This window comes from Euleptes europaea, chromosome 9 (assembly GCF_029931775.1).
Source record: "Euleptes europaea isolate rEulEur1 chromosome 9, rEulEur1.hap1, whole genome shotgun sequence".
NCBI lineage: Eukaryota > Metazoa > Chordata > Lepidosauria > Squamata > Sphaerodactylidae > Euleptes > Euleptes europaea.
Genome location: NC_079320.1, coordinates 18,672,153 through 18,695,885, shown reverse-complemented (window position 1 = coordinate 18,695,885; position 23,733 = coordinate 18,672,153). Strand labels below are relative to the sequence as shown.

Genomic DNA, 23,733 nt, shown 5'->3' with positions numbered 1-23,733 from the left:
GGCCAGTCACACCCTCTCAAACTAACATACCTAAGAGGATGATGTAAACTGATTTGGGCCCTCACTATGGATAAAGGTAGATTATAAATGTAGTAATTAAATAATAAATATAGCTGAAAATTGTAAGCAAATAAAAACGGTCAGGCTGATTGTTGAGTGGGAAGAAGAAAAGGAAGCAGGAAAAGGTGAGGATATGGAGGTTGCCTGGAAGAGGGAGAGGAAATAGTGTGGGGAATAGGATACAGATGAAATGAGGTAGCCCCCACAACTGGGACCAGTAGGGTTGCCAATCTCCAGATGGGGCCTGGAGACCTCCAGCTGTTACAACTGATATCCAGATGACAGAGATCAGCACCCTGGAGAAAACTGCTGCTTTGGAGGGTAGACTCTATGGCATTGTACTCTGCTGAGGTCTTGCCCCTCCCTAACCCCTAGGGTTGCCAACCTCCAGGTGGTGGCTGGAGATCTCTTGCTATTACAACTGATCTCCAGCCAATAGAGATCAGTTCTCCTGGAGGAAATTGCTGCTTTGTCAACTGGACTCTATGGCATTGAAGTCCCTCCCCTCTCTCTCCCCCCCCAAATCCCCAGGTATTTTCCCACCTATGCAGAGGCTGCCAGGGTGAGGGAAGGAGAGATAGTTTTAAGAATGGAAAAAAGAAATAGTGGGGGGAAGGAATGAGAACCCCTTCCACAAGTCCTTGCAGGTTCTCCACTTGTACTCTTCTATTAGTTATCATTTTCACCAGATTTTTACAGACTTTTGGAATACTTTCTGCAAAGGACCAATCTACAGATCAAATCTTTCACTACCATTGTTAATCCATCTAATATGATTTCCCTTTCCTTTTCAATGTAATGATCTAATATTGTAGGTAATGCTTTTCTGCTTGGTTTCATGAATCAGAAGTCCCTTTGTTTGTATATTTTTTTCTCATTTCTGCCAACTGCTTTAACAGTGCACTAAGAGACAAGAAAAATTAAGTAGGCCTACTAAGTTGGATCAACTAGGTTGTTGACATAGCAACACAATGAGAGAAGAGAATAATAATGCTGGTTCCCCTAGAGTTGCAATGCAGATTTCTAAGGTAATTGGATTTATTCTTATCTCCCAAACTAGTTTTACAGAAAGGAAATATAATATGACAGCAAAGAACATTAGATAGGGATTAAGGAGGAAGCTGAATTAACCAAAACATCATGGGGAATGTGAAGTTGAACTTTGCATTGTATGGCATCAGTCTGATGCTTAATCAATCAAAATATCCACAGTAGTACCTAACCGTACGGGAGGGATCATAGTTTAGTGGGATGTGGGGTTTTTTTTGGCTGCCGTCAAGTGGCAGCTGATTTATGGCAACCCCTAGTGGTGTTTTCATGGCAAGAGACATTCGGAGAGGGTTTGCCATTGCCTGCCTCCGCGTCACAACTCTGGTGTTCCTTAGAGGTCTCCCATTCAAATACTAATCAGGGCTAACCCTTCAGTCAGGCTGTGTGCTTCTCTCTGGTCTGATATCTGGCTTTTCAGCAACTGGTTTAAGAATATGCCTAATGTGGTGAAAAGTGTAGTTTTATGGTTGGCCCCGCCTTTCCCAGCAGCCATTTTGTGGTTGCCTTCCTCTTCTGGCAGCCATTTTGTGCTTGCGCCCACCATCCCGTGTCACAATCCCCAAAGTGCCCACAGGCTCAGAAAGGTTGGGGACCCCTGGTCTAGAACAATGAAACATTTTAGGTTAGAATGTCCTTGTCTTCATGAATACCCAGGAAAGTGTATATTTGTATGCTTTTAATTACTCTTGGCATTTCAAACTGTAATGCTAGAGGCAGCCATCTTGCTTCAACATGATGTTTCCTGTGACACTAATATGCCTTCCAAAAGTGACCTGATGTCGTAAACTGTAAACAAGGCTGATATTTGATTTGATCTTAATTTTTTAAGATCTCCAAATGCATAAATTTGACGTTGAATGATAATTCAGTTGCAACAGAATGGCAGTATGCTATAACAGTTTGCTTAACAGACAAACTCTACTATTATTCTAACACAGGAATACTGGAAGATACTGTAATCGAGGAAATCACGAATCTTTCTTGAATTCCAGTTTCTAGCATTAACAGGTTGTGCTTACCTGAAAAAGTCTGGTGTGGAATTTTGTAGACATGAAATACAAGCTCACAACCCCCTCACCTACCAATACCTCAGCCCAAAGCAACAGGCAGAAGGCAGTACTCACAATGATTCATATCTTCCACAATTTCATTAAGCAGAAAGGAATGCATCCATTCAGGAATGACTACAGCAGTTCTGCCCACTGGACTGTGCCATCAATCTCCTAATCTAAGCCTGTTTCCATCCTCCTCCATCTCTTTACTTCCTTTCAATTTTTGTAGTGAAAGTTCCTCTTTCTTGCTTTGCTTTCTGCTGGTGGCAGAATTGTTGTCGTGGCAAAGTAGTTCCAAGAAAGCACACCTCCATAACCAAGACAAACGCAGCCAAGCTGTGAGTTCAACTAGCCAGTACACTTCAAGCTGCAGCTTCACGTGAGGTAGCTGAATCTTGGCATCTCCCTCCAACCAGCCCCATCACAACCACTGCCACTTCCCACCCTCCCGTCACTGTTAAGACACCTGAAAGCAAGGTGGTCTGGGACACATGTTAAGGCCAGGGATGAAGGGGGAAGTAAAAGGGGAACAAATATGAAAGGGGGCCAAGGAACAAAAGGAGGGAGCATGGATGGGGTGAGGGAAGACAAAGGGAACGTGAAAGGAAAGAGTGTGGAAATGGTCAAGATGCAGAGTAGCAAGTAGGCACTATGAAATGTGTTTGGGACCACCGCTCCAGCTGTAGTTTTCCTCCACTTTTCCTGACCCCACCAAACCAACGTGTGGGGTGCAATCTTTGGGTGGGCTCTATATAACCTGGTCAATCTCTGCCCCTCCCCTGTACTCTGCATTCTACCACTCTACTCAGCAATCTGAAGCTTTCCTCCCACCTGAGGAGTCTTCCTCCAATTTAAGAAGAAGAAGAGTTGGTTTTTATATGCTGACTTTCTCTACCTTTAAAGGAGAATCAAACTGGTTTACAATCACCTTCCCTTCCCCTTCCCACAACAGACACCCTGTGAGGTAGGTGGGGCTGAGAGAGCTGTGACTAGCCCAAGGTCATCCAGCTGGCCTTATGTGTAGGAGTGGGGAAACCAACCTAGTTCACCAGATTAGAGTCCGCTGCTCATGTGGAGGCGTGGGGAATCAAACCTGGTTCTCCAGATTAGAGTCCACCGCTCTTAACCACTACACCACACTAGCTCTTAAATGGATCTTCTGCCAGAGGAAGAGCCACTTAAATCAGAGGAAGGATTCAGACTTTATAGATTGACAGAATACGGGCCAAAGACTCCATTTTATCTGTTTCCCAAGAAGATTAATGAAGTTCAGCTACTGAAGCAGAGGGGGGGAAATGTAGTGTTGTATATAAATTTAATCTTATGACTGGAAATGGGATGTGTGTACACATCTTTGGAAATGTTACACATACAGTTTATTAGTATAATGCTTTCACACTGCTATTTCTCACCTAGGCTGCAGAATATTACATTTTTACCAACCCGTCCAACTTTTGTTTCTATTCATGTTATTTACAGAAAAATAATGAGAACGCCAATTATTTCTTTAAGACAATCTCCACTGCAATAAATTTATGAAGCTTGTAGACAAGTGTTACCATTCTTTTAAAAAGTTTGTTCTTCTTGCTCTGTGTGTGTGTGTGTCTGTGTGTGTAAAGAAAACAGATAATGAGCCTCAGGGGCTGACTTACAGTGTTTTATCATGGGTAAGCGCTGGCAGAAATGGACAGGGAAGAGGGAGATAAGGAAGAAAAAGATGACTTGTTGCTATCTTCAGCAGTAATAGACATGGCGCTTATTTAGTTCTCATCTTATCGCAGCCCAGGTCTTATACCTATTTGGTACTCACACTAAGTTGTATCACTCAATCTCTGCATTAGCACACAGAATAGCTCTAGCTATTGTGCTTTCAGAGTTTCTATGTGAAATGAGTAGGTAACCACTAGTCTTGAACTATCTGACAAGCTCTTTGAAATCATTATTTCTACAGTCCTGTTCAGTCATTACAAGCACATTACCCTCCAACAGGAGTGTGTACTGCCTGCCTGTGCTCCTGATATTCGCTGTGGACATTTCATGTGAATACAGCAACACCCAAATTCTTTGGGGGGGGGCATACAGTGGAGCAAAGGTGTAGGTGCACAGAAAATCCATGCCTAGCCCTATTCACTCAAAATGGCAACTGCACCTATCAGGAGCATGGTGGGTAGTGCATGCTCCCATTGGTGGACCTTTTTTACATGCGGTTCTAGCATCTGAAAATGTCTCAATGTGTAGCTGATGCATTAGAAGGACTGCTTTTAAAGTACTCAGAAGGATGCTGTCCAATCATATGATCACAGAAGGAATCAGGGAGTCCATCCCTGATACGTGAGATGATCCCATGGATCCACCAGTTGTGCAGAGATGTGGCTTGCCCACTTGCCATTTTACGTAGTATCAGCAGGGTTTCTTTTGGGTAATCCTGCTGGCCCTCCAGAGGAGGTGGTGAGGGATGGAGGCCTCTACCATGGCTGTTTTATAAAATTCCCTCCCTGAACAATTGAGGAAAGCCACCACTTCTGATTTTCTGTATGAATGCATGAATATATGTATGAAGAAATACAATGGCATGTATCCAACCATCTGCAGACTTCATGGAACAGAATGTTCCTGCTTACCCCTCTGCCGGCAGCCCACTGAGGCCCCCCCCCCACTTGTGTTCCTCAGCAGACCTCTGAAACGGCATAAGGGGCAAAGTGAGTTCTGCAATGGGGGAAGTAGTAGAAATCTCTGACCCCATCCTCTGCAAATGAAAATACCATTCTGTTGGAAGAGCTACGTGGTTGGGTGTGTGTGTGTGTGTGTGTGTGTGTGTGAAGTGCCGTCAAGTCGCAGCCAACGTATGGCAACCCTATAGGGTTTTCAAGGCAGGAGACGAACAGAAGTGGTTTGGCCTTGCCTGCCTCTGCGTAGCAACCCTGGACTTCCTTGGTGGTCTCCCATCCAAGTACTAACTTCTTGGTCTGGGTCCCTCATATCTTCAGTACTGCCTCTCCCAGTATACCCCCCAAAGGATATTACGATCATCAGAGGAAAATTTGTTGGTGGTCCCTGGCCCTAAGAATCCATGGTCCTCGACGAGAGCCAGGGCTTTTTCAGCCCTGGCTCTGGTCTGGTGGAATGCTCTGCCTGGTGCCATCAGGGCCCTGCGGTATCTTTCAGAATCCAGCAGGGCCTGCAAGACAGAGCTTTTATGCCAGGCCTACAGTTGAGGACAGCCACAGGGACCATCATTACTGGCCTCCCTACTTTCCCCCTCCCAGGGGTGACTGCCTGCTCTACAATCAGCACGTGGGGAACTGCATGCAATCTTTGGTTTTGATTTTTAATTTTAATGATTTTATATCTTAGGGTTTTATATTGATTACCTGTGGATGTTTTTATGGATGTTATGAATTATTGTATGGTTTTAGATGTTGTTACCCACCCTGATCCAGCTGCGGTCAGGGAGGGTAGGTAATAAATACGAAAAATAAATACAATAAATAAATAAGTGGGGTTGATCCTGCTTAGCTTCCAAGATCTGACAAGACTGGGTTAGCCTGGGCCATCCAGGTCAGGGCCATGGTTGGATACATCCTATATTGCTTTTGTCAAACTGATATGGTTTGTGCAGACTACAATGTTGGTTGTGCAGTTCTGTTACCAGTAGGAAAAGTAAGCTCAGTCACTTGTTTGGCCTAAAGAATTCCTTCTACCTTTACTTGGTTGCTGCGTTTGTATGGTTGGCTATCCCTGCTGTGTGAGACTGCAGCCTACAGTTGGAGAGAGTTAAAAAAATAATCACATATGTATCATTGCACTCTGGAACACTCTGACAAGATGGTTTAAAAATGGTCATAGAAATCCTCACTAATTTGGCAATCTCTCATCAGAGTACACTGGCCAATGTTTTCCTCTGTGGATTCCCCTATGGCCCAGTCATCTTTTCTGAATTTTCCACGTATATTTATGCCTTCAATAGGCAGTTGACCTAAATCTCTATTGGTAGAAAAACACAAATTTGCACTCTACTTTTAGTATAGGGTCAAATGAACCCCCTGATATCAATCAACGAAACGCAAACTGTTTTTAATAGCAGCTGCAACCGCTAAAGTCAACGTGTGCTTTAAACGTTTCTGCAGCAACGTCCGCTGTCGCTAATTCAAAAGTGATCAAGCTACCAGCGGAAGCTTCTCAGGCACGATCAGAATGTGTGAAATAAAATTTCTTTTATAATACCCGGCACAAATGAGCTTAGCCAGCTGCTGATCTCTTTAGGCAGCTATCTTTTCCACAGCCTTACAAACCTTCCTGTGAAGCGGTTCTATCATTTTTCTTCTGTGCCTTGATTAACAGGGTAGGGGAGAGGAATGCAAAGAATGAAAAAACACAGTGTGGCTGTTTCCTCCCCGCCCCCCCAGGGAGAAAGAATAGAAATCCAGGAGCTTTTATATGTCTAGCATAGAAAGGAATTCGGGTCTCTGATTAAAAGGGGGGATAATAAAAGGAAATAAAAAGAGAACAGCGTAATAATAAATACAATTACCCAACTTCCTCTACTCCGTGACTTTTATAAAACCAGATGCATTTAAATATATATCGAAATCGTAAAATAGAGGTCTAACAAGTTCACTCCGTAAGCACAGGGATTCGCTGTAGTGACGGGAAAAGCCTATCCACTTAACTGAGCCGCGATGCCAATTTTTCTGCATCGCTACCAATGATAATATGGCACAAACAGTACTCAGTCATTAAATTAATTCCCATTAAATCAACATCCTTAAAGATCAAGCAGTCCTTTAAAAATAATTTGATTAAAATAATGTTTGCATAACGTTTGCATAACAGATCGGTTATAACAAGACCGGCATCAGCGTACCCTGAGGTAGGGCAGCTGCCAGGGCCCAGGACTTCCAGTAGGCCCACTAGTGCTGACCCCCACCCATGCACCTCCCCACCCACCGCTCTGTACCTGTGATCTCAACTGCCCAGAGTTATTAACAAAGGACATGTAGGCAGTGCTCCTGGTGGTGGCACTCCTGGTGGCAAATGGCAGCTTCATACACTGGCCAATGCTGTCAGGGAAAGGGTGCGCAGGTGGTACAGGCGACTGAGCATGGGCGCTGGGAAGGCTTGCAAATGGGAGGATGCACAGGCAGGTGGAAGGCATGCAGGTTGTGGAGGTGGAAAGGAAGGCACAAAGGAGGCCCTGGTGATGGTCGGATGGGGGCCCTTGGGCACTGTCTGCCCTGGGCCCCCAAAACGTGGACCCAGCCCTGGGTTCTACTATATCTCGCAAAGATGGGGAGACGTTTCTCAGAGCTGAGAGATGGACACAGCGGCAACTTGCAGTTGCTTTAAATTGCTAGTTGGCACAACTGCAGGATGACTAGCTTACTGTGTAGGGAAATGTGGGACAGGTTTTTTAAAAAACTTTTGAAACAAGCACTAATGAGGTCTAAGACTGTTGCTGTAATAGTCCATGGCTAATGTTTCTCCAGCCCAACAATTGATATGGACTTGGTTGAAATGCGATATTGGCTGTGGCAAAGACACTCACCCATGTGACTTTGCCTACACACATTGTCTTGTTACAGCTGGGCTGTCGCACATGGAAAACAGCTATGTGCGTTCTCTTCTAGGAAGGTAGAGGTCACTCTCTCCCCTCCAAGTTGGCAACCCACTGATGTACTTACTTATGAAAGAGGAAGAACAGGACTGCAAAGAGAAGAAGCACCTTCTTACAGTCTGATCCTACACACGTGGTACTCAGAAGAAAATCCCAACAAGATCAACGGGACTTACTACCAATTAATCATGCATGTGCAGCTAGTCATCCTTGCTACTGGGCATTATTACTTGGCAGAAAGTCCCATTGGTTTCAACATGACTTACTCGAGAGTAAGTGTGAACTAAATTCCATGCTTACAGGACTCTCTCTTGCATATTTACTCAGAAACAAGCAACCCTGTGTTTAACAACATTTACTTCCAAGTAAATTAGAATAGGACTGCAGCCTCAAGATAAGATCGCCTGCATAGGTGAAAGTTGTCTTCTTGACAGCATCGGCCTCTGTGAACAATTGCTGCAGGCCACAGAATCCATTTTTGGTAAAGAGGATGCAGCATTGTTTTTCTTTAAGTGTTTGTAATGACAGCCAACAGTTCAGGAAATACCAGGAATAGACCTTGACAGAAAATATTCTAACCAACTGAGGAAGCTCACTGTTTCCCTTGAGTTTACTACAGTAATTGCTTCCTTCGATTTGGGGACTATCTCTCCATTGTGCGACAACAGAAAGAGTAATTTCCCTCAACTATAAAATAAAATCTCATCACCATATGCCTTTGATAGAAGAATCTATGAATGCGAGATTCTGTCACTGAATGGCATAGGAGTAGCTGATGATGAGTCATTCACTGCTGTAGTAGAATTCGTACGAAGAAAAGAACAAAGATGTAAAGAAACAAACATCATCACAGTGTACAGCGATAGAAATTTTGCTCAGAGGTTTTTCCCCAGAAATTCTGGTGATTTGTAAGAACCACAAGACAGGCAGCCCATTCCTGAGCCTTGGGCGGCTGGGGACGGCATAGCTGAGGAGCTGTCATGGTGCCTCGAAAGAAATTCCAGGGCTGCCGCAAGGCTTAAAAAAGACTTTAAAAAATGTAAAATGGGGAAAATAGCCTTATAGAGAAAAGCGAGGCTGCGCCAGCAAAAACGTGATGCAGCACCATTGAGGCGTGAAGGGGTCTTCCCGGCCTGAAAGGGGTCAGGAAGCTGTCTACTGGCAGTTCCGCCACAGGAATGCCCCCTGGGATGATGGTGTGTGGACTTTTGCCATTGGGATGCCATTGGGAGGCTACGCCAGCGCAGGGAGGCCAGCGTGAGCACCCCAATTCTGGCGTCCATGCCACTCTCGGCAGAGCAAGTGCGTGGCTCAGGTGCTGGAGCAAGCGACCTGGGCACTGGCGCGGGCCCTTGCACACCTCCTGAGGATTTTTGCCCTCTCAGCTCAGGAATGAGCTGTTTATATATCACATGTTTCTGAGTTCTACTTTTTCTATTGAATTTTATTCAAATATCATACCCCTAGTGTTCAAACTTTAAATGGCTTCCAATTGGAAGGAGTCTTGGTTCATTGCTTTAATGTCACATGTTCAATGTGGCTGTCAAACAATGGGACTGGATGCCTATTTGGACACACAGTTATGACTTAAAAATTCCTGCATCCAGATCGAAAAAGACATATTGACTGCCATTGTTGGAGAGAAGAAATTTCATGTTTGTGGTCACACCTTGGAAATCTGAACTGACTGGCTATAAACCACTTCTGGGTTGCTTTACCAAAGACAGGCTAACACCTCTAATATTGTATAAGAACATAAGAAAGGCCCTGCTGGATCAGACCAAGGCCCATCAAGTCCAGCAGTCTGTTCACACAGTGGCCAACCAGATACCTTTAGGAAGCCACAAACAAGACGACTGCAGCAGCACCATCCTGCCTGTGTTCCACCGCACCCAAAATAATAGGCATGCTCCTCTGATACTAGAGAGAACAGGTATGCAGCATGACCAGTATCCATTCTAACTAATAGCCATGAATACCCCTCTCCTCTATGAATATGTCCACTCCCCTCTTAAAGCCCTCCAAGCTGGCAGCCATCACCACATCCTGGGGCAGGGAGTTCCACAATTTAACTATGCGTTGTGTGAAAAAATATTTCCTTTGTGTCTCAATAAGCTATGTTGGACTATTATGTTTAGTATTTAGGACTACATATTGATCAATAAAATGCCAGTGGATTAAGCCATCTCCATTTACAGACATGTGGTTGTACTATTTCCCCACCAGCAGAAGTTCTCATGTTGGAATCCAATCTCCTCCTTGCCAGATAATAAGAATGACAACAAGTGATTGTACTTTGGCACATGTCCTCAGCTGGTTGATGAGAGGATACCTATATGAGAAACTAGTTGAGGAACTCAGACCAATTCCATTGAGAACAGTCCCTTATAGGAAAACTGTGCATTAATTCCAGAAACGGGACACTGAATCACTTTATCAACATATCTTGGCATTGGGTTGGTCCAACCATCTTTTCCACAAGATGAAAATAGAGGAGAGAATCCACTTTGACAAACAAAAAGGCTGTGCTAGGCATTATGAGATCTGCGTGAAAAGGCATATGGGACGGGGCTCTAGTAAAGCGGGAACATAGGTGATACTGATGGAAAAATCTGGCTGGGTCGTTCTGTTATTGAGAGATAGATAATCTAGATCTATGGTGTGTGGAATGGTATTGTATAGCCCAATCTCGTCAGATCTCAGAAGCTAAGCAGGATCAGTACTTGGATGGAAGACCACCAAGGAAGATTTTGCAGAGGAAGGCAATGGCAAACCACCTCTCCTTAATCACTTGCCTTGAAAACCCTGTGGGGCCATCATAAGTTGGCTGTGACTTAGCACTTTACACACACACACACAATCTAGATCTATCCATCCATCCATCCATCCATCCATCTGTAAGCTGCCCTTCTTTCCAGGGCTACAATTAAATGTGTGCTACTGAATGCATACAATTTCTGTGAACTGCAGTTAGCTCTTTTTTCAGAATGATCTGGAGTATTGTGCAGCATGGTTGTCAAATACCATTTTTGTGGCTTGTAGGGTTGTCATTTATCCTTTGGAGCAGTTCACTACTAAGCACTCCAAGGCACTTCTCATGAAGATGTACCAGAGGATGGCTCCCATTTAAAAAAAATTGGTCACACAGATTTTCTCCTGGAATATTACAAACCTACAGAGAATGATTCACGGTTAATTAAGAATAAACGTCAATAAGAAAAGAACGTTGTTGCAGGATAATGGCTTCCCGCCGGCAGGGATATGCCAAGAGAAAGATAAGACAGAGTAATTTATTAAGCAACTGTACGCTCCAGGCAGTGCTGTTCTACTGATTATTGGACGCCTTGGGTGGCAGTATAAGAAACAAGACTGAACGATGAATAGCTTCGAGGAGTGGGCAAAGATTGTAATCACCCAGAAGTGCTGACTTTTGGAGACAATCACATTATGCTTATGTAAAGGAACTTTAAAAGACAGATAATAGCCACCTCCGTTTGCATCATAAAGACACAATTTGCGGGTTAGTGATTCCATAAGCAGCCATAATGTTCCAAATGTGACCAGTCGTTCAAGGTCTAGTGGCTCTGCCACCCAAGTCACATTGAGTTAATCACTACATTATGTATTGTCTCATACAAGCAGTTCCCACTTCCCCAGGTGGCAGGCAGTTCCAGGATGAGCTGCAATACTATTTGCATTACAGGAAAGAGTACTGGGGATGCGCCTTTTTTGGATGTGTGTGTGTTGTTTAACAACGTATGCCTTGAGCAACAGGGAACAAGCAAGCACTTGGAAAATCTAATCTGTAAAGCAGCATCAGTTTTTCAGTGCCTTTGGAATCCTCCAATACAACAGTTCCATTTTTTTTTTAACATGCTGCAAAAGTCAAGCTGGCCATATTACCATTACCATTTTCTCTGTAGCCCTCTGTGGAGCATGTGTGGGTGTGTGTGTGCTGTCAAGCCACAGCTTATGGTGACCCCGTAGGATTTTCGAGGCAAAAGACATTCGGAGTTGGTTTGCCATTACCTCCCTCTGCATGGGCTGAGAGAGTTCTGAGAGAACTGTAACTGGCCCAAGGTTTAATGTGGAGGAGTGGGGAAACAAACCCAGTTCACCAGATTAGAGTCTGCTGCTCATGTGGAGGTGGGGAGCATGCAACAACATTAACAGACTAATTCTACACACTGCCATATAGTGGCATCCTAAGAAGAGTTGCACCCTTGTAAATCCATTGTCTTCAACAGTCTTAGAAGGGTGTAAGACAGTTTAGGTCAGCACTGTTAGTTTCTGAAGGGGAGGCAGAAGCTCATCTGCAGCACCTAGAAGATCATCCTTTACAAGGTGGCACAATTTTAGTTCATGCTGGATGCCAACTCGTCCCTTAGGAGTTAACTGAGTGCCCTGAAACATGTCATATATCTCCCTCATAACAGATGTGTGTATGTAAAGTGTCGTCAAGTCGCAGCCAACTTATGGCAACCCAGAAGGCAAGAGACTAACAGAGGTGGTTTGCCATTGCCTTTCTCTGCATAGTGACCCTGGCATTCCTTGGTGGTCTCCCATCCAAGTACTAACCAGGTCTGACCCTGCTTAGCTTCTGAGATCTGATGAGATTAGGCTAGCCTGGGCCATCCAGCTCAGGGTATTGTAACAGGTACTGAGGAGGGGAAAAAGGCTTTTCAACCATTACTTGTTTTCTTGTTGAAGGTCCCTTAAAAAGCTCTGGAATCAGGCATGCAGACTCTTTGGGTGCGATCTGTCAACCAGTTACAGATCCACCTAATAGTATTGGTGTTATACAGCCGCATTTCATAGGTCATTCCCCACAGATAATGTCTTAGGACTTCTTGGTTTTATGGCACCAGCATTTGGAAAACGGGGTGGCCTCACAGCAAAAGAGCCCAAGAACACGATAGCTACTAGTAGAAGAGCAGTTCTCTTGTACGGGCAGCCTAAGGCCCAATGTTATGTTCCACTGCATAATGAAGAATAGATTAGGCATTCAGTCACGCTACCATTTGAGAGGAATTGTTTTCACAGAAGCATCCTTTAAGGACCCAAGTTATTCTTTTCAGTAGCTAAAAAATCAAGAGGGATACATTCAAATATCATGAAGCTAAGCTCTAAGGTAACTGATTACCCCCCCAAAAAAATGTTTCTAAAATTTCTCTGCAGTCCTTTTGGTCATGCCATATTAACTACAGCAAATCAATACAATAATTAAATAGCCATGGGGATTGGGTTGGGTGTTATACATTTTCATGCCTGGCTGAAATGCTCAAAGTTACGAGTTGATTAATAGCAGACAGCACCCGATCAGGTCCTAATTAGCTATAAAATTAGACTGCCAAGGGCACTCAAAAGTTGACTCCTGGCTGTTGTGTAACGATACAGTACATTTTAACATACGTTGAGCTCAAATACAAGCCTGATACCAGTAGAGGGGAATAAGGAAGATTAGAAAGCACTGCCCCTTCTCTATATAAATTATGGGTTGAATCCAGAATAGATATTGCACTAACCGAAGGGAAGGCACAATTTTCATCAAATCCCTCTTCCTGAAGCAGACTGAGGTTTCCCCATGCCTTAGGAGCAATATTGTTACGGTTGCCATCCTCCAGGTACTAGCTGGAGATCTCCTGCTATTTCAACTGATCTCCAGCCGATAGAGATCAGTCCACTTGGAGAAAATGGCTGCTTTGCCCATTGGACTCTATGGCATTGAAGTCCCTCCCCTCCCCAAACCCCACCCTCCCTAGGCTCCACCCCAAAAACCTCCTGCCAGTGGCAAAGAGGGACCTGGCAACCCTAAATATTGTTGAGAGACCAGTGGGCTGCAGTGGGAGAGTGGGAGACAGGAAAGTTCTGTTCTGCTGACAGAAGTACCTTCTATAAATAGAAAATTAGTCTGGATCCAGCTCTATGGTTCTATCTCAAAAAAGGATATTGCAGTGCTGGAAAAAGTATAGGAGAAGGTTCAATATAACCTGAAGCTTAAGATAGGGACACAGGTGTAATACCAACAAGACCTTTTCACACAACACATCTGTCAAGAATTAATATGAGTAGGGAATAGGAAGGAACTAGCATCATGGCAGCAAACTAAGTCAAAAGTGTATAAAGCTGCTACATGTATACTAGCAACTGGGGATTCTTGTTCTGGATCTCTGATCATGAAAAGGATGAAAAGCTGCCTACACAATACATTTATACATGAGTAGGACCTTTACAGTGGCAGATATCCCTTTTGGGGCAAAGGGCTTAAACAAATTGTGGCCATATATGCCCAGACTTTCTTGAAAAAAACGAATTACTAGGATGGATTTTAACTGAGTTTCAGGCTTAGTTTTGGGACAGAACTTGTTTTGGTACCATGGCTGATGATGTTTGCCATGAGTGACTCTTTACTCATTCCCCTGGACTTCTTGGTGGCTTTCAGTACCATCAATCATGGTAGCATTCTGGACCAGCTGGCAGCAGTGAATTTCAGGGGCGCTGGGGTCTCTTGGTTCTGATCCTACCTGCTTTATCGGTTACAAAAGGTAGTGCTGGAGGTTGGACTGGATCACTGCCTCCAAGTGGTAATGGGATGACCAAGGACTAACAGACTGAAGATCAATCCAGATAAGACCTAAGGATGCTCAGTCACCCATTGGTTTGGCTCATAGCCCTCCTGCATGTTGTGATCTTCCCCATCAACGTTCACTGTATTGGTCATCTGTGTCTGAACAGTGTTAGACTGTGAAGAAACTCGGACTGCACAAATGCAATTTATATAGCACTTTTACACAGCTGTCTAACCTGCCCTACCATGCCCAGTGTTACTACTACCTCCACTTATTAAAAGGCATTGTTAAAAGCAAAACAAAGAAACAAACAAAAAGCCTCACAGGCAATGTATCTGCTGTAGGTTATTCACATAATACACCTGACTGCAAACAGGTGCAAACAGAAGGTGAATGGTGAGTGATTCTGTCCTCCACATAGAGGTCACTTTAATGACCTCATCATGACCCAGGAATAAACACATCGCTTCCTCTGGTATAAAAAAAGATGTAGTTCATCGATTGCACAGGCTTATCGAGGTCCTTGAGTTAAATGTTGAGCAAAAAATATCAAGGCGATGGCATGAGGGAGACTCAACCCATCTGCAAATATAGTTAATTGACAGGTTTGACTGGTGATTGTCTTCGTATCAAAGGTTTTAGCATCCCTGGATAATACTAAAGTGCTAGTGGCTGACAATGAGGGGTGTCAAGGTTTGCAGAATCTACCTATCTAGCAGCCCCTTAAGGAACAGTTTTGAGGTGATCTTTGATCTGGAGCTATAGATGGAGGTGGCCCACTTCTCCGCAGCATGTAGCCCCTTTGACCAGCTTTGACTGGTTCACCAAATGTGCGATACAGCAAGAGTTATCCATGCTCTGATCATATGCAGACTAGATTACTGAAGCACATTATAAGTGGGGCTGTCTGTGAAGACTATTTGGAAAATTCAGCTGGTTCACACCTACCCAACTAACAGATAAAAGCCAGAGGAGCCACATTTCACCAGTTATAAAAGCTCTACTGGCTTCTATGCAATGTGCAAGGCCCAGGACAAGAACACCTGAAGAACCATCTCTTACTGTCTCATAATGGTCACTACCTTCAATATAGTTAGAGATGCAGCATAGAAATATTTCCAATAAACAATTGGAAATTTTGTTTGCTCGGTTTTGCACCATACCTACCACACTCATGCACTTCTGATCTGACTGAAGCATGTTGGCTGCTGGGGACATCTTTCTCCAATAAGCACAAACATAAACACTTTTAAAGACTCACGAAGCCTGCTCCATAAACCCACCACACACAAACTCGACAGCTGTTGTGTAATCAGCAAACGGCGGTTGAGCCGAATATAAAAAGTAGCAGGTGAAAACAACGCCTTTCTGTTCCAATCCAAATAGCATGCCCCGTTTGGTAAATCACAACATGTATATTTTTATTCCAGAAGAGCTATTTTCAACTTTCCGCTTTGCCAAGGCTGGGGGGAAAAACGGTATTAAGGCTGTGAAGTTGTGAATCTTGAGTCGATAACAAATAAGAGACTCAGCCAGGACACGTTTGGTGGCTGCTGACAAATAATTCAAAAGTACTAAAGTGCCAACATCACAAGGATCCTGCTGCTTTGTTCCTTTCAAAGCAGGACACCGAAAGAGTTGTGCCTGGATGGTTTGATAACAGGAATGACATGATTGTCATGTTTTAAATCACCAGCCATAAGAGGTTTCTTAAGTGAACATGACAATGTTTAAAAGTCCCATACTGCCTTGGTTAAGATCTGTCAATCACAATTAACACCAAACAGATTTGCTATTCTGAACTAAATAAGCCCAAAGACTTCTTTTCTGTAAAGCGGAAAGCTGATGAGGAATGAATACAGAAGCCAAACTTAACACTGTAGCCAGTTAATCTGTCACTGGGAATTACTTTCGGCTTCTCTTCCCCCGCCCCCCATTCACCAGGGTTAGTAAATAACAGCGCTTCTGCTCTCATAGTTTTTGTTACATTCAAATTGAATGTGAAATGCCGGATGACATTCTAAATGAATCTTTTGAGCTGCGGCCCTAGGATGCAGAAGCTCTCTGTGCCTTTCTTATTCTATCAGACTGAGCATTCATATATTTTGATATCAAATCCATTAAATTCGTCCTATTTCCTTTTTAAAATCAAATTAAACCTTGTCCGCCTGAAGGAAACACACCTCCCCTCAACTCTCCCGCACTCAAAAAGAAACTTGTCCCTCAGGGTCACAAGACCTTCCAAAAGTGCACCAGCTCAGATAAATCTCACTTTCCTAAACACAAGCATAGGTTGAAATGGATTTGTAGTTGGATAAATATCAACAGTGTTGGGACTCACAGAAATAGACTTTTGGTCTGGTGGGATGTGCCGCCAAGTCACAACTAACTTATGGCTAGCCTTTAGGGTTTTCAAGGCAAGAGACAAACAGAGGTGGTTTGCCATTGCCTTCCTCTGCATAGCAACCCTGGGGTTTCTTGGTGGTCTGCCATCCTAGAAGTAGGGAGTAGGAAGGTGAAGGTATTGAGAGATTTAATTCTACTTCCATCTAAACTCATCTGGATAATTATTACAGAATTGGATGGGTGAGGAGAGCCAATTTTAAACCTTAGCATAGCATACAACAATGTCAAGGTCAACAGAAAGGATTTGTAATGTAAATGCCGCTAGAAGAACTGGGGAAATAATTTAACCTGCCGCACATAAAGCGGTACTTTCAATAAATGGGGTTTGCAAAGGTATTAACTAGGCCTTTCAACAGTACCTTCAGGATATAATAACTTACAGGCAGAAAGGAAGCATGACAAGAGAAGCATTCCAAAAGCTCTGAAAAACAGACACTACAATGTCCCCCCTGAGTTCAAATGGACTAAACACATCCCATGCCAGTATTTACATTTTTAAAACTGCCCACATTTGTTACCAGGTTGCTAAGTCCCCCCTGGACAGTGGCAGGGGTCGGAGGGGTAGGGTTGCCAGATCCAGGTTGGGAAAATCCTGGAGATCTGGGGATGGAGCCTGGTGATGACAGGGACCTCAGTGGGGTACAATGCCACAGAGTCCACCAGCCATTTTCTCCAGGGGAACTGATCTCTGTAGTCTGGAAATGAGTTCTAATTCCAGGAACTCTCCAGGCCCCACTTGGAGGCTGGCATCCCTAGCTGTCGCCTCTCCAACAAATTAATGCTCCAGTACATCGGTTATGTGAAAATAAAAGGCTGAAGGGGGCAGTGCAGCTGTTTAGATGACAGATGCACATGGATTAGCCAGTACAGCACATTTCAGATGCAGCAGTGCCTGTACTGACCCATGAAAGATTACATTAACAAATGCTACGAGCTATTGTTCCAGTTAACCAGCCCAGTTCTAGAGGTCTGACTTCACTCTTTTTCAGAAGTTGAATCTGGCTGCTGTTCTGTTCCAGGTTGCGGTTGTGCTCACCATAATCCCGCAGTCATGGATTTGGAAACAAACAGCACCACGAGTGAGCACCAGAGGTGAGCCCTCCATCTGTGACTCATTAGGACATGAGGCAAATAAGCATTTGCTTTGAGGAGCTTGAGTTGGAATCATACTAAGAAGATTAACGGCACTAGGGTATGATGACATGAATAACACTAGGGAATGCTGGCTTCACTCCTTCCCCTCAGATCAGCAAAGTTGGAAGCCTTCCTCCATCCTAAGTAGCTTGACTGTTCAGGCAGAAGAGCCATTTTGCTAAGAACAGTTAGATTTGAGTCCAGTCGCACCTTCGTGACCAACAAGATTTATTGGGTATAAGCTTTCGGCAGTCAAAGCTCCCTTCATAAGTTTCATACAGCCAGCCTGTCTTCAGGATATTCACCTACCCTTGGTCATGCAAGGCCCATGCATGGGTGGGAAAGGGTACAGAGATTCAGAGGGCCTACCCAGGAGATTCCCCAGGCCCCACTTGAAGGTTGGCATCTCTAACTGTCGCCTCTCCAACAAACACCATCACCATGAGGGGAAAAAAACTGGGACTAAATTGTAGATCAGGAGATTTATGAAAACGTACCGGTATTTCCCTGCATCTATGACATATGCCTGCACGTGTCCACCTCGGAAATTTGGAGCCAGTGAGAAGCAGTGTTAAAACAAAATAAGCACCATTTTTGGATAATGAGTTCTATAGAACAGAGAGAGTGCCGTTGTGAGGTTAGGGTGAGAGAAAGAGAGAGAAGTAATGATTTGAGCTTCCTTGTGTGACATGGTCACACAAGGGGGTTGGACTAGATGGCCTGTATGGTCCCTTCCAACTCTATGATTGTAAAGAAATCCAACTCCCAGATTTCCTTATACATTATAGAGTTGCCAACTTCCAAGTGGCGCCTGGAGATCTCCTGGAATTATAATAGACAATCCAGGCAACAGAGTGTGTCCCTGGAGAAAATGACTGCTTTGGAAGGTGGACTCAATGGCATTATACCCTGTTGAGTCCCTCCCCTTCCCAACCTCCTGCCTTCCCCAGGCTCCACCACCAAATTCCAGGAATTTCCTAACAGCTGGTGGCAAGGAAAAGGCACCATAATAATAACCAGGCTTGCCAGCTCTGGGTTGGGAAATACCTGGAGATTTTGGGGGCACAGCCTGAGGATGGGGTTTAAAGAGGGGAGGGACTTCAATGTCATAGAGTCCAATTGCCAAAGCGGCCATTTTCTCCAGGTGAACTGATCTCTATCAGCTGGAGATCAGTTGTAATAGCAGGAGATCTCCATCCACCACCGGAGGTTGGTAACCATAATAATAATGGACATTGATCCCTGGGACAGAGCCAGGTCTGGCTTCTGGTAAGATTTACAGGTTCCAAAGAGATGTGGCATTATTCTCCTTCCTTATACCCTCCCCGAATCAGACCACTATGTCTGCCTATGAATACAAATTAGCAATCAGATATGTAAAAGTTAAACAAAGGAAACTCAAAGATGTTAAACACAGCTATCAATCCTTAATTTTTCAAAACAGACAAAGCCTTTTCTGCAATTTCATTCAGGAAATACATTAACACAGGAACAGAGATAGACAAAAACAAGAAGAAAATTATTCCAACATAGAGACTGTGCCAGGGGCAATTAATGATGAAAAGTTGCCAGATGGATCATGCAACTCTAAGTTAACATTTCCCAAAGACTATCAGGTAGATATAGTCTTTGAGAATTTTCCTTGTGAAATGTTGCATCTGAAAACAAACAAACAAAACCATACTCTGTTTTGGAAAAAGAATACTCCACATCTTATTAAATGACATTGGCCAAAGTCACCTAGTTTTCAGCGAGTGTGCATAGCCCTACATACTTTTTCCACATTTCCAAAGGAGGATGTTTCAGCAAGCTATCACTCCTCAAAAATTACAGGCTTTCTACTATGGGACAAGAACAGTTAAGCCACGTAGCAATTTTGTCTATAGAGTGTGAACTTGCAGGAGAAATTAACTTTGGGGTAGATATTTCTACTGAAAAAGGCCAGAAAAAAAACAAAGTTTTAAAGTGGCCTGTTTAAAAATGTGTGCTGCTGTGTTGGTCCTTTAATTTTTTTTTTTTTAAATCAGAGTATTGACAAGATAATACCTTATAGACTTTCCATTTGCTCACCATGGTAGTCAAGCCCCCCATCCTTGGCCCCAAGTCTCCACCCTTGAGAAACTGAAGAGTGGGAGAAAAAATGGTCAGGAAATGGCCTCCATAGTAATATGCTAGGAATTCCACCATGTCTCTATGGTCTTTACCACAGAGATTAGTGTAAATTTCTAGAGTGTCACCTGGAACTGGCACCACATCCCTTCCCAACGTGGCAACCCCTGGAAGACCATAGGGATGGGGCCACAGCAATATCATTCACTTCTGGCTGCATAACTGGAAGTGATATCACCACATTGGGGGATTCACCAAAGCTCATCATCATCATTCCTTTATTGGCATTAAAACATAATACAGAAAGGTACAAAAGGAATGGAGATATTAAAAAAGTGCCCTTTATAGAATAGTTAAAAGACAGTTACATCGAATAGCACTGTTTGTTGATGTGTGTGTGTGTGTTAAGTGCCATCAAGTTGCTTCCGACTCATGGTGACCCTATGAGTGAAAGTCCTCCAAAATGTCCTATCTTTGACCGCCTTGCTCAGATCTTGCAAATTGAAGGCAGTGGCTTCCTTTATTGAGTCAATCCATCTCTTGTTGGGTCTTCATCTTTTCCTGCTGCCCTCAACTTTTCCTAGCATGACTGTCTTTTTCAGTGACTCTTGTCGTCTCATGACGTGACCAAAATACGATAACCTCAGTTTAGTCATTTTAGCTTCTAGGGTCAGTTCAGGCTTGATTTGCTCTATAACCCACTGATTTGTTTTTTTGGCAGTCCACAGAATCCATGAGGTAGGTAGGGCTGAGAAAGTGTAACTAGCCCAAGGTCACCCAACTGACTTCATGTGGGGAAACAAATCCAGTTCACCAGATTAGCTTCGCAAGCTCATGTGGAGGAGTGGAATCAAACCAGGTTCTTCAGATCAGAGTCCACCGCTCCAAACCACTGCTCTTAACCACGACACCACACTGGCTCTCCAGCTTGGTGTAGGGCAGTGATGGCGAACCTTTTAGAGACTGAGTGCCCAAACTGCAACCCAAAACCCACTTATTTATCGCAAAGTGCCAACACGGCAATTATTAATGTTCCTCCCTCCAATTTTCACTCCACCTTCATCTAAATCTAATCCAGCTTTCCTAATTATATGTTCTGCGTTTGTTGATACTGCCATCTAATTAAGTGTTTGGCGGGCTTTTAAAACAAACTTTAAAAACTGAGCCGCCGTCTCCAATATATGGGGCGAAAGATTGTTCAATAAATAGGAAACGTTAAAAGAATCTGAGACATTCTGTCTATTAACCAACAGGGGGCTTAAAAGTTCGTTACGAGATCCTGTGTAGAAACTACAATAAAATAAGACGTGAGCAACCGTTTCAATACAATTGTTGCCACAAGGGAAAAGCCTGTCAGACAGAGAAATTTTCAGAAATCTGCCTTCGAGTAGCGCAGATGGCAAAACATTAAATCTGGCCAGAGAAATGGCTCTAGAAGGATCACACAGGTGAGATAAGTATGGAGAGGGCTGATAAAAGTCAAAAGATACCCTTAAATTTGATGGGGAGCATGTTTTATTAGCAGCGCTATTTAGGTCTTGAAGTCCTATATCTAAGAGTCTGCATTTTATCCTTTGAAAAGCTTCTGCCTAAGTAAGCATAAGCAAGGAGTCAAAGTTAAGGCCAACAGATTTAATTTTGCTCTCCATATGTTGAAGCCACTTAGAAGCATGTGACTCCATGAACATATAATAGATAAGGGAAGAGGAATCTGCCTTAAAGTGGAGCCGTAACCAGAATTTTACAGTCATGAGCCACGCTCTTGTTTCAAGTAGCATTTGGCCACCCGAAATCTCTAGATAAAACTTTATGGTATAACCACAGAGTTTCGGGTGACTCCAAGGGCATCTGTCAAAATGATGATGATGCTATCAGTTACACAGCTGGAAGTATCCTCAACGGTGTGGATGGATGTCCTTTTGTCCCTCTCATTTTTCTCCCACTGCCCAATTGAGTACCGGGAGTGGAAGTGGAGTGCCAGTGGGGGAACTGGGCAAAATGGCAAGCCTGCTCCCCCAGGCACTATTCTCAAAATCTCCCAGCATTTGTGAAGTAGTGCCAGCAACTGTAATTCCTTAGGACCAACCAAAATGTTACAATACTGTCAGCAAGCTTTGTAAGACTGTTCTTCAGACTATGTTAAACAAAACGGCAACAGGGATTAGGAGAAGGGATGTTTTGGGGACAGTAGAAAAACCCCAGTGCAGGAAACAATATAATTTCATAAATATGCAAGATGTGATTTCAGAATTAAAACTGAAGCTTTCATTTCATGACTCGAGGAATGGGGTGAAATCATGGTATGTTTGTGGCTACTGGGCTGTTTTACAAGTTTGTTACTGAGCTCAAAGATTGGATACTTGGGCCCCACTGGCCTGAATGTCTGACACTTCCAATCTTCTCTTCTGTTTCGCTTTCTAGTCTTTTGCCTCATCCTCTGTTCCTTGCCAACATACATTTTCCTTAACTGCCCCCTTATTATTGAATTGCATTCCATCCAGCTCATCCATCATCACTTTCAAGAAGCATTTAAGGATTCATCCCTCTACTAAGCTTTTCTCATATAATTTGCTTCCTCTGTCCCTTCCTTTCCCATCCACTTTCCTTGTGAGTCATTTCTCTTCTCAGACCTGGATGCCTACAGACAAGGATTGTAGCATTTTGTATCCATAAGGCTACTTCTCTGGTTTTAGGTGCTTCACAGTGCACACAAACACACACATAGAGACACACATACACAGGCAAAGCCTGTGCTCTACCACTACCCATGGCCTCCCCCAAGGTTTTGCTGGGCAATTTCCTTTCTTACCTTGCTGCACAAAGGATCCATACACAAACCACATGGAGTTGTAGAGGGTGGTTGACGTCATTGACCCCATTTGCAGACGGGGTGGATTAAGCCAGTTCAGGAGGTATACCAGCAGGCCTACCAAAAGCACTGTTCCTGCTATGCATGCCCAGAGGGAAAGGTCAAACGGTGCTAGGCAAGCAAACATATCCATTGTCTTTTCAGCCTTCCGGAGCAGCACACCCACAGAGTAATCCATGTAACGGGTGGTAAAATCAACTACGTTTTCGCGGTCTGGAGTGATGGTTAATGCAGAAATGCCTATGTCAGCTCTCTAAGAGAAAAAAAAATGAGACAGACACAAAGAATAAAATTAATTTTTCTGAGTAATAGGAACATTTCACTTGGTATTTGATTTATGTCCTGGATGGCCCAGGCTAGCCTGATCTCGTCAGATCTCAGAAGCTGATCAGGGTCAGCCCTGGTCAGTATTTGGATGGGAAACCACCAAGGAAGACCAGGGTTGCTGTGCAGAGGAAGGCACTGGCAAACCACCTCTGTTAGTCTCTTGCCATGAAAACCCCAAAAGGGGTCACCATAAGTTGGCTGCGACTTGAAGGCACTTTACACACACACATTTTATTTATAGTATTTGAACCTATCTTGGGGGAAAAAAAGAGTTGCCAACCAAGATCTATCACCTTAAGTATGACTTATGCATATTAACCTAAAAAGCAATTCTGCTAAGAGGAAGAGGAAAATGGATATCTACATTTGATAATCATTGGGGTGCATTACTAGTTTTAAGTACTTTATTTCTAAAGTATAAAGACCACTATTTTTCTTAGTGGTCGAAAAAGGGGAGAACATTTCTAATATAGGTTGCTGCTGGAGGAAATCTGTTGGCCGTTTATCTTCTTTATTCCCATTGGCACAAACAGCTATTTTTTG

The 23,733-nt window shown here is 43.6% G+C and overlaps 1 protein-coding gene across 3 annotated transcripts in view; it reads right to left on the bottom strand.

The window, feature by feature from the left end:
- The window catches only part of GRID2 (glutamate ionotropic receptor delta type subunit 2), a 984,243-nt gene that overhangs the window by 171,755 nt on the left and 788,755 nt on the right, over positions 1-23,733 (bottom strand). For all 3 annotated transcript variants that reach the window (XM_056855266.1, XM_056855267.1, XM_056855268.1), the window contains exon 11: positions 22,804-23,116. In XM_056855266.1, coding sequence (XP_056711244.1) covers positions 22,804-23,116 — 313 coding nt within the window. The remainder of the gene's footprint in view (positions 1-22,803; positions 23,117-23,733) is intronic.